General features: G+C 34.8%; 1 protein-coding gene across 5 annotated transcripts in view; it reads left to right on the forward strand.

The window, feature by feature from the left end:
- Positions 1-12,185, forward strand: part of LOC150101835 (uncharacterized) — a 574,375-nt gene that overhangs the window by 547,725 nt on the left and 14,465 nt on the right. For all 5 annotated transcript variants that reach the window (XM_090400439.1, XM_090400440.1, XM_090400442.1 and 2 more), the window contains one exon: positions 3,864-4,603. In XM_090400439.1, coding sequence (XP_090256565.1) covers positions 3,864-4,603 — 740 coding nt within the window. The remainder of the gene's footprint in view (positions 1-3,863; positions 4,604-12,185) is intronic.

The following is a 12,185-nucleotide window of genomic DNA, read 5'->3' on the forward strand; positions in this document are numbered from 1 at the left end:
TAATAGATAATCTTGGTAAAGAGCTCCAGAAAAGACAGCTTAGTGTTCTGTGTGAATATTGGAATATTGGCCTTTGTGGATTTGTTACTGACTTTTTTTTATGGAATTGTTGAATCTTGCCTTGAATAGAACATAATTGCGGTATGCACGAGGCGATCAACTAAGCAAGCTCTATAAACTATGCAAGCAGCCTGAAAATCAAATGCCATTAACGACATCGATTTTTCAAAATTGGTTTGATGTTGTGAGTGCAGTATGTATGCATGACAAAATGTGAAAGATGAGTTTATGAAGAGACTGAACAGGAGACGAGAGAAAGTATGGATTTGTAGAAAGTACAATATTTTGTTAGACTATGAGTTAATGAATGTGAAACAGAATGAAGGAGTGAAGGTTAGCATAAATGAGAAAGATGGAACAAAAACTAATGAAACTGAGGGGAGTGAAAAAATACAAGAATGAAGAAGCAAAAGTAAGTGATAAGGGAGCAAAAGGAAGATAAATGAAGAAATGGAAGTAAGGTGTGGCAGAACAAGAGGTAGCAAGACTACTGGAGCGATAGGGTGAAATTGTCAGAATGCAAGATTTGTTGAAACAGTTATTCAAAATGAAAAATTAAATTAGGAATATGTGGAGTGATATTAGATGTTTAGTGGAAGCTAATGAAAGTGTGCAAAAGAATAGAATGAAAGTAAAAAGGTAAAAGAGGTGACAAGTGATTCCAGGATAGCAGTGTATGGAGATTCCATAGTTAGAGGATTAGTTAATGAGAGTTCATATGGTCTGCTATCCAGGAGAAAGAATGGGCTAGATAATTCATGCTTTGGATGTGAAGAAACATGCAAGAGGTGGTTGTGAGAACAAATGATCTAAGTGGACATAAGGAGAATACAAGGGCAGATATCACGAGTTGATTGAGGAGGGTGAAGGATACCAGTTTAGTGGGAAAGGTTGTCGGTGTGTTGCCGAGGTATGATGATGATAAGTTGTGATGGAGAGCCAAAATCATGAATAGCAGAGCTGTGTGAGGAGAAGGGAGTGAAGTTTGTGGATGTATGTGATTGTGGAAAGTGATTGAGTTGGTAAGGACAACAAAAGTGCAGCACGAGCAAAAATTAACAAATAGGCCAAAAAAAACCTTCATGTGTTTTTTCAGTATGTGGTAGGTAGAAGAAAGAATGATTATTCTAAGATGCTGTTAATGGATGAAAGTGAGTGACTGCTGCAGTGGACATAGTGGATGTGTTCAGTGAGCAGTTCATCAAGTTGTTTTATCCTCAGTGTGAAATCAGAAGCTGAAGTGTAGAGAATGAAATGAGCAAAGACTTAATGGGGAGCAAGCAAGAGGTATATGAGAAGTTCAGTAAGCTAGATATGAATAAGTCAACAGGACTGGATAACATATCACCACAGAACATTCTTTGGAACATTCCCTTAAGACATGTGTCTTAAGAGAATGTTCCAAGGAGTCTTGGCCTATCTGTTTAACAAGAGTCTTGTAACAGCACAATATGGGTGACTGAAACAAAAAAGACAAAAACTGGTGAGATCTTTCTGAGCAATAAATACAAAATGTTATATTCAGGCAATGACAATCAAGGAAAAGAAGGAGTAGCCATTGTATTCAACACTAAATACGAGTTCAATCTTCTTGAATGGCAGGTAGAGTAGAGTGATGTGAGAAAATATGAGAATGGGGAACTGGACAATGAGACTTATTTGTGCCTATGGTCCCACAGAAGGTTCTACTAAGGTAGAAGTGGAGGAATTTTTTAATGATTAAGTGAAAACATCTGACACAATGAAAAAGGAAAAGTTGGTCCTTGTTGGGGATCTAAATAGCAGAGTAGGAAATGATTGTCAGACATACAAAAATATATTGGGAAAATTTGGAAAAGAGCAAAGCTAATAATAATGGCAAATATTTGTTGGATTTCTGCACAGGACATGGACTGGTTATTACTAACACCATGTTCCAACATAAAAATGTGCACAAATTCACATGGAGAGAAGAGGCAAGAAATAAGAAAAGTCTCATTGACTATGTTATTGTTGATAATGATGTTTGATAGTGATATTTTCTCCCTTATGCAGGACACCAGATTGTACAGAGGATTTGAAATTGGAAGTGATCACTATTTAGTCTTGAGCAGGATAAAATTGAATTTCATATTGAAAATAATAACATGTATGAGAGTTTTAAAGCGAATAAAAGTTGAGCAGCTCTCAGATGTGAACTGTAGACTAAAATACAGAAATATTATTGAAAAGAAAATGAAAGAGTTTGAGAACAGGAATCAAACCTTGGAGATTCAGTGGCAAACTCTGAAGAAAACATTGATTGATTCTGCTAGACAGGCATGTGGTGAGGTTGTGTGCAAGGATAAAAAAATCAGAACTCCCTGGTGGACACAGGAAGTTAAAGAGGCAGTGAAGGAAAAGAAGAAAGGATATCAAAAGTTCCTGGCAAATAAGTCAGCTTTTACTCTTACAGAATACAGAGACAAATGTAAGAAAGCTAAACAGTGTGTAAAACTAGCTTAACAAAAGTCATGGGAGGACTTTGGCAAGAATATAGAAAATAAATATCAAGAAGGTGGCAAAATATTTTGCAGGTTATTGAAGAAGCTTAGAAATGGAGGAAAGAGTACTGTAAAAGGAGTTAGAGATGATAAAGGTGACATGAAAATGAGAGAAAAAGATATCCTTGAAATATGGAGTAATTACCTGTTGATATCCAATTGTTTGCAGATGATGCAAAATTGGGGGAGAGAGACAAGGAATCAAGCAGATGTTGTGGGCTTACAGGAGGACTTGAATTGATTTTATGAGTGGGCAACATTATGGAACTGTCAGTTCAATGTTGCCATGTGTAAAGTTCCGAAATTTGGTAAGCAACAACGGGATGCAAAGTTTACACTTAGTGGGAAAATTTTGGAGCAAGTTGATGAGATAAGTGGCCTTAGAGTGGTGGTGAACAATTATCTGAAGTTCAGAGGGGTCACATTGCATAAATTGTAAAGACATAACATCAGATTATGGCAATGATGTGGAGGTTCTCAACTTGTAGAAATAAAAAGGTTCTGGTTTATTTGTATAAGGCCTTGATCAGGCCTCGTTTGGATTATTGTGCACTGATTTGGTCCCCTGGTTTTCACAGTGATGAGGATGTGTTGGAAAGGATCCAGGCTACTGACTGAGGTCATAGCTAGCCTTTGGGTTATGAGAACAGATTGAAGGAATGCATTTTACAAGCCTTGTGAGAGAGAGAGAGAGAGAGGATTGAGACATTTAAGTTGGTAGAGGGCTGTTATCAGGTTAATGTGGAAGAAATTTTTCATAAAATGGGAGAAGGGGCAGAATAAGAGAGAATTTGAAAAATTTTAAAAAACTTACTCCTTATGCCCCTGGCATATGGAGTAAGTTTTTCTTTGCATGGGAAATGGTTGGTCAATGGAATGCAGTGTCTGACATTGTGGTGAATGAGTTTAAAGCACGGTTTGATAGGCTCTGTGTGTGGGTAACAGTGTTTGCCTTCTGCAGAGAGCATCAATGAGTATTTTGACTCCTTGGAGGTGCGGTGTTAATAATAATAATAAACATCAGTAATTCTTAACTGCAACTTAAATGTAATTCTGTAATGTTCATTAAGCAGCTATAAGTTGGTGGCACATGACCACAACAGAAACCATAAATAATGAAACTGAATTGATAAGTTATCAAATTTTTTCAGCCAAATGTTTTACTGTTGAGCTAGTTAATCTCCTCTATGCTTTGCCTTGATATATATTCTTAACTTTTACTGAAATTAATAATCCATATACTTAGTCATTTTTATAGCTTGTTTTGTTGTTTCATTGCAGTAAATATTTCACAGTCATTGCAATCTCTACCTTCTACAGTAAGTGATGTGAAGCCTTCAACGGAACCTTGTGAAACTTCATGTGGTAATGAAGCTCCAACAAGTAAACCTTCAAGATTTAAAGTGATTCCAGTTTCAGAAAATATCATTTTTCCATCTTCATCAGATGCCACGTGTGTCACAAATAAACATTTAAATAATGACTCAATAACCTTATCTGTTACTACACTTGCCACATCATTGCCATCTACAACCACCACCACCACCACCACCACTGCTTGTACTAATAAGAAGGGTCGTTTCCAAATAACAACATTAGTGGATGACATTGCTTCTACACCTCTTGTTCAGCCAGCAAGCACAAATAATATTTCTTGTGTTCATCCTTTAGATACTCACACTGTGGAAACAACTGCAGCTAAATTTTTTACTAAAACACTATCTCAGCAGCCAGTACCACTCCCTGTACTTTCTCAGCCTTTACCTTTGTATACAGAAACAAAACCTACATCTGTGCCAAGTGCAATTAACAAACCGTTTGCCATGCAGACTCCTCCATTTATTCCTATAGAATCGGTACCTTATTTACCTTCCCCAGCAGTGGTCCCAGTTGCAGCTCCTCTACACAATCTTTCCAGCATTTCCTCAATAGCAAATATTGGCAGAGATGCAAATGCAAATATCATTCCGTCTTTAGTACCAAGTCATCTTCATGATAATGAAAGTCAGACTATATTAACGGTAAGTTTGATAAAAGACATCATTTCATATGCTTTTGTTGTTTATATGGTTAATGATATTTGTTGAAAATGTTGCTTTGTTATTTGATGTAAACTAAATATATAGATTTCCTAGCATAATTCAAAAATAAGAAGTAATTGTTGTTAATGATAATATGATAATGTTAAGATATGATAATATGATAATGAAATAATAAACGCTCCACTCTTCATGACAGAAAAACAAACAGGGTATTGGGCACAGTGGTCATTATCATCAGATTCCTGATGTATATCTTTAAGGAGGGGGGGGGGATGCACTGGATACTGCAATAGTTCAATAGTTCCAGATAATAAGTTTACATTATCACTAACTTTCTATAAACAGTTTTCCTCAAAACTAGTCTGTTATTTGTCAGGATCCCAATACTGAGAATTTAGTCTTCCTTTGGGTATTTTTCCTAGCATTCACCATCTGTTTTATTATTATTAGCTCTAGACCTCCATGAAGTCAAAAGACTTATTGCAGGAGGTACATATTGTCACTCACCCACCCACCCACCCACACACACACACACAAAGCTAATCAAACTGCTTTAAACTCATTCAACATGTCTACATTCATCACACACACACACACTCAGGCAATGTATTCAACTTATTAGCCATCCTTAATGCAAAGAATCTGCTCTTCACTTCCTTGCTCACACCCTCTTTATACAATATCCAGGAATGCCTCTTGTTCCCTACAACCCTTCCATTCTATGAAAACTTTCTTCTGCATTAACCTAGTAACAATTCCTGACCAACTTATATGTCTCAATCATATCCCCTCTCCTCTCCTATTCACGAGGCTTTGCAAATTGCATTCCTACAATCTGTCTTCATACAGCTCATTCCAAAAATCATTTGCCATCTTAGTGAATCTTCTCTGAACCCTTTCGAATGCATCCCCATCACAATGAAAATCAGATGATCAAATCTGTGTAAAATAATTAATATGAGGTCTGATTGAGACCTTACATAATAGAACCATAACTTCTTTATTTCTACACATCAAGGCCAATCTGCATCATTGCCATAATATGATGTGACAACTTCACAACCTGTGCAGTGTGACCCCTTCAAAATTTCCCAATCAAGTGTTATACTTTGCATCCCATTGTTGCTTACAAAATTTCAGTACCTTACAATCTGGATATTGAACTGATAGTTCCACTCATACAGTTGGTTCACTTCTCATTGTTCTTCCAAATTTTACATCATCTCTGCAAACAGTTGCATATCTCCAGTTAAACATATTCCAATATCATTGACAAGTTGAACAATAATAGTCCCAAAACCAGACTTCTGGGGCACAGTTATGGTGAATTTCCTCTTTCGGGATACCACACGCATATACAACATGCTGATACCTGTTTGACAGCCAGTCACCTATTTAACTCACTAGTCTTTTATCCAATCTACTACTAGTATCTTATCCCATCTGTTTCAATTTAGTTACTAGCTTGCCTTGTGGTAATCTATCAAAGCCTTTACAAAATCCAAGTATACCACTATATATGCATCTCCCCTGTCTGATGCATTCATCACCTTGTTATAGTACATAAGCAAATTTGTAAAGCATGACTTCGCTTGAACAAACCCATGCTGCCAATCACAGAGACACTCCCTTGGAACCTATACAAACAGATATACAAAGTTTACCACCAACTTCTTGAAACATTCCCTTAAGATGCATGGTGATTCATTAAATCCTTATTACCTTATTGACATCATGCTTATTTAATTCCTCATATACCTCTTGCTTGCTCACAAGTTAACCATTATTTCCCATTTACTCTATACTTAAGCTTCTCATCATTTTATACTGATCAGGATGAAACAACTGCAGCAGCTATCAATCTACCATCTTCATCTGTTAACATCATATCCTTCTACTTGCCACATATTGGAAAAAACTAACTAGGATTTTTCTTGGCTAGATTTGCTTATTTCTATTCAAACTGTACTTTTGCTGTCCTTACCAATTGAGTCACATCCTGGATCCACTCCTTATACTCTTTATCCAACTAGTTATTGTCATTATCTCATGCTGCCACCTTCCAGATTTCATATTTTCTCTTCCTTCACACATACCTAACACTACTTATTCAGCCTTTTTCCCTTCAGAATACATTCACGCATGGACGCTGTTAAATATCTCTTGATCTGTGTCCAAGTAGCATGTATCTCCTTGCTTAACTCCTCATTCCATGCTATAGCTCCAGGCTGTCTCCTGAGCATCTTATAATCATCAGCCTTATAGTTCCCCATGTATCCTTTCCTCACAGAAGTCTTCATATTACCCTCACTATCTGGAGGAAAATGTGACACTCCATTCACAATCACATCTTCCAATAAAATGTTTAAATTTAAGACTCCCAATCTTTGTGTGCCCTCTTTTATATACTGCCTAAGATAGTTGTCTCAAGAAATTCATTTTCCTTATTCCCAAATGCTGTTTGTTCATTCTAGTCTATATTGCCATAATTAAAATCACTTGTTAATAAACCTTCCCTTGTTTGCTAACCCAAGTTGCTTATACATTTCTTCATTAGCATCCTCCTCATTTTTCGCTTATGGCAATATCCAACTAATATCTCTTTCTCCATCCCACACCATATTTCCTCAAAAAGCATTGCTACTATTTTCCTATTGCATCTCCATGTTATGCAGACATAATTTCCCTGCTATCCTCAGCAGTATTCTCCACCCTTCTTGTCCTTTCTGTCCTCACAAAAAACACCATACCTCTCATTTCTGTTCCTGTCAGGATATTGTTATTTTTAATGTGTATTTTATATATATTTCCCTCTTTATGTATATTATTATTCTCTCTATATACTTATGTGATGAAATATTATATAAATTTCTTTTACTAACAATTATTTTTATTTTTGACTCCGAGTGTCCCTATATGTTATTATATTTGCACAAAGAGTTCACTCCAATTGGTGCAATGACTTTAACTCACTCTTTCAGAATCCAACTAATCATTGACTCAATACCAAGTACAAAATAAACACATTTAATAAAACTAAAACAATATATATACACTTCTAGTAATAATACATAACTATAACTACAGATTATATGGATCCAAGGCCTTATTTAAAAATATAAACTTACTCTTAAGACTAAACACTTTTTCTTTCACAATCACAAAAAAATGTTCATAGTCTTTTTCTCTTTCTGTTAAGGCTCTTTTCCAGAAGTTATAAGGCTCTGTACTTCATTTTCAGGATCCTTTTCATCAATTTTAATGGAAAGCAAGGAATTGAAATAAAGACATTGATTTGCTTATAAGCTGAAATTTCAGATTCAAATATTCCTTTTAACTTAATTGGATTGCTTAAAACTGAAATCATCATCATCATCATCATCATCATCATCATCAAATTCCTGCCATGTACCCTCAAGGGGTGTACAGGATATGACAGTACTACATGAAAAAATTACATCATTACTAACTTCCTATCTACAATTTTCCTCCAAATCAGTCTGTTACTTGTCAAGACTCCAACATTATCAGATCTTATATTTCTATCGTCTAAGGCACTTTGTACCGTATCAATCCACCTATATCTTGGTCTTCCTCTGGGTCGTTTTCCTGCCAACCTGGCAGAGAACACTTGTTTTGCTAATCTTTTCTCTCCTATTCTATTTAAGTGACCATACCATCTGAGATTAGCTCTGCTAACGCATTCCTGGATGCTGACAATGTCAAGTTCTTTCCTAATATCCTCATTTTTAATATGATATTGCCATTGATGCCATCTGTTCACGCCTCTAATCTTTCTCAGGACTCTCATATCTGCGGTCTCTAGTCTTTGGTCAAGTGTTTTACTTCTGACCCAGCTCTCAGATCCATAAGTTAAAATTGGTTTGAACACAGTCTTGTATACAGCTAATTTAGTCTTCCGACTAATTTCTTTCTTATTCCATATGAATTTATTCAATTGACTTCCCACGATACCAGCTTTGCTGATTCTGTTGTCTATTTCTATATTTAGTTTACCATCTTCAGTAAAAATTGTGCCTAAGTAGCTGAAATGTTTTACTTGTTCCACAGGTTCTCCATTCACAACACAGTTGACATTTTCAATGATTCTGCCTATTTTCATTGTCTTTGTCTTTTTATTGCTGACCTTCATACCATATCTATTACAACAGCTATTCAATTTAGTCAGAGAATCTTGCAGACTTGTAGCGGATTTATTTAGAAGTATAACATCATCCGCATAAAGCAAAGAGCTGACATTAACATCTCCAATTTTGATATCAGGTTTAATACCACATTCCTTCATAATGTGATCCATATAGATAATGAATAACAGAGGGGATAATGTACATCCTTGTCTCACACCAGATTTAACATTAAACCATCTTCCTGTACTTCCTTCAATTCTAACTGCTGACTCACAACTCAAATAAAGACTAAGTATTGCTTGATATAATGCCCCATTGACACCATATAACTGCAGCATATTGAATAGCTTCTCTCTTGGCACCTTGTCATATGCCTTTTCCAAATCGACAAAACTTAAATACAGATCTTTGTTATATTCCCATGCTTTCTCGACTATTTGTCGTAAAGTGAAGATCTGATCCTGACAGCCTCTATTTGGCCTGAATCCAGCTTGTTCTTCACCAAGCTTTTCTTCCACAATTCTTCTCAACCGTTTCTCAAGTATACTTGCATAGATCTTGCCAGGAACACTCAGTAGGGAAATACCTCTGTAATTCTCACATTCAGTTTTATTTCCCTTTTTATATATGGGTACTATGAGAGCTCTACTCCAATCATCGGGAATTCGTCCCTCTGTCCAGGCTTTCTGAACTATGCAGTGCAGCCACTGTAAGACTCTTATACCACCATACTTCAGCATTTCTGGTCGAATATCATCTACTCCTGCTGCCTTTCCACATTTCAAGCCTTTGATGGCTTTTTCTACTTCAAATATGGATATATATATTCCTGACTGCATGCCTGGTCAGTGTTTTTTATCACTGTGCTGTCATCACTGCTTATTTCATTTAGCAGTTTTTCAAAGTAATTACTCCATACTTCAAGGATATCTTTTTCTCCTGTTTTCATTTCACCTTTATCATCTCTAATTCCTTTTACAGCACTCTTTCCTCCATTCCTAAGCTTCTTCAACAACCTCCAGAATATTTTGCCACCTTCTTGATATTTATTTTCTATATTCTTGGCAAAGTCCTCCCATGACTTTTGTTTAGCTAGTTTTACACACTGTTTAGCTTTCTTACATTTGTCTCTGTATTCTGTAAGAGTAAAAGCTGACTTATTTGCCAGGAACTTTTGATATGCTTTCTTCTTCTTTTCCTTCACTGCCTCTTTAACTTCCTGTGTCCACCAGGGAGTTCTGATTTTTTTATCTTTGCACACAAAGTTTCACCACATGCCTCTCTGGCAGAATCAATCAATGTTTCCTTCAGAGTTTGCCACTGAATCTCCAAGGTTTGATTCCTGTTCTCAAACTCTTTCATTTTCTTTTCAATAATATTTCTGTATTTTAGTCTACAGTTTACATCTGAGAGCTGCTCAACTTTTATTCGCTTTAAAACTTTCTTACATGTTATTCTTTTCAATATGAAATTCAATTTCTTATTTTGAAAACAAGATCTATCTCTAACATAACAATCTTTAGCAAAATGACCCTGTTTATTACATCTAAAACTGAAATATCATTTGGAATTAGAGATTTAATTTTGTTAAATAAGCTATAAGAAACGAGTGAAATATCTGCACCTGTGTCAAGTAAGATATCACAAGGTACATCTTCAATAAATCCTTGTAAAACTGTCAAAGGATTACTTTCATTAGCATAAGGAGCTAATGCTACATCAAACTTTCTGTTATGGTTAGAGCTGTCTTTGGCTTTATCCATGTTTAGTGAATAGTTTGACATTTCTGTCCTTGCCAGTATAATATTGGAATAATAACTAATTCCAGATTTACTTTTATTCTCTGATTTCTTATTTTGAAAACAAGATCTATCTCTAACATAACAATCTTTAGCAAAATGACCCTGTTTATTACATCTAAAACATTTTGGAATGTATCTTCTATGTGATGCTTTATTCCTGTTAATGCCATCAGATTTACAAGAAAAAGATTGATTATCTGTAAGATTTTTGGATAATGTTAAATCCGACATCATCTTAAACAGAAGTTCCTGTCCTTGTACTATGGGTCTCTGTTGTCTTTCTATTTCTTCACTCATAAATGTTTTCAGTTCCTCATATTTTTCCAAATCATGTAATTTTACCCTGGAATCAGATTCTGGAATATCCTTAGTAAAATTCACAAAAGTTTCCTTAGACTTTTTCCTTTTATTTGCAGCTTTACTTTTTTGAAGCTTTTCTTCTCTCATTTTATCAATACCCACAATGCTAGGAGTATGAGTTTGATTATACTGAAAAGAATTTACTTGCTTATTGCTTGAGGAATGAAAAATATCTCTAAATCTTTCTTCCTTTTCTTTAACAAGTTCAAAACATTGTTCAAGATTTCTAACTTTTTTCTTATATGCTGTTTCTTTTACATTATCCTTAAGGCCAAGCCTAAATTGATTAAAGAGCAACCATTCTAAAGAGGATTTCTCTTCAGATGAAATATTAAATCCATGAGCAATGGTCCACAATCTATGATAATATTCAGAAACAGATTCCTTATTACCTTGGATACACTGTTGAATCTTCCAAATGTTAGGCCCTAATTCTCTTACATTTGAAAATTCTGATATTAGCAAACTTTTAAAGGTTGCATAATTGTCAGTATCTCTTAGTAAAGGAAATGTATTCAAAAATGTTTTGGCTTTTCCCAACAATTTATTACGAAGTATAATTAACAAGTGAAAATCTGACCAATTCCCTAAATCTTTAATTTTTTCTGCATACCTAAAAAATGTTTCTATGCTTTCACTACTATCACCTGAAAAAGACGGTATTACTAAGTTTGGATTTATTAACCTAAAAAATTCTTCAACATTAACTGAAGGAACTTTACTACTAATATTACTATTTTCTGTAGCCATTTTTTTTTTTTTTTTTTGAGTCAAGATTTACCTTTTGGATTCTAAAATAGTTTAGTCATTACCAATCCTGTCGTTGACTGCGCCATTGTTATTTTTAATGTGTATTTTATATATATTTCCCTCTTTATGTATATTATTATTCTCTCTATATACTTATGTGATGAAATATTATATAAATTTCTTTTACTAACAATTATTTTTATTTTTGACTCCGAGTGTCCCTATATGTTATTATATTTGCACAAAGAGCTCACTCCAATTGGTGCAATGACTTTAACTCACTCTTTCAGAATCCAACTAATCGTTGACTCAATACCAAGTACAAAATAAACACATTTAATAAAACTAAAACAATATATATACACTTCTAGTAATAATACATAACTATAACTACAGATTATATGGATCCAAGGCCTTATTTAAAAATATAAACTTACTCTTAAGACTAAACACTTTTTCTTTCACAATCACAAAAAAATGTTCATAGTCTTTTTCTCTTTC

This window comes from Typopeltis vanoorti, chromosome 11 (assembly GCF_054136105.1).
Source record: "Typopeltis vanoorti isolate ZY-2024b chromosome 11, IOZ_Tvanoo_1.0, whole genome shotgun sequence".
Classification (NCBI taxonomy): Eukaryota; Metazoa; Arthropoda; class Arachnida; order Uropygi; family Thelyphonidae; genus Typopeltis; species Typopeltis vanoorti.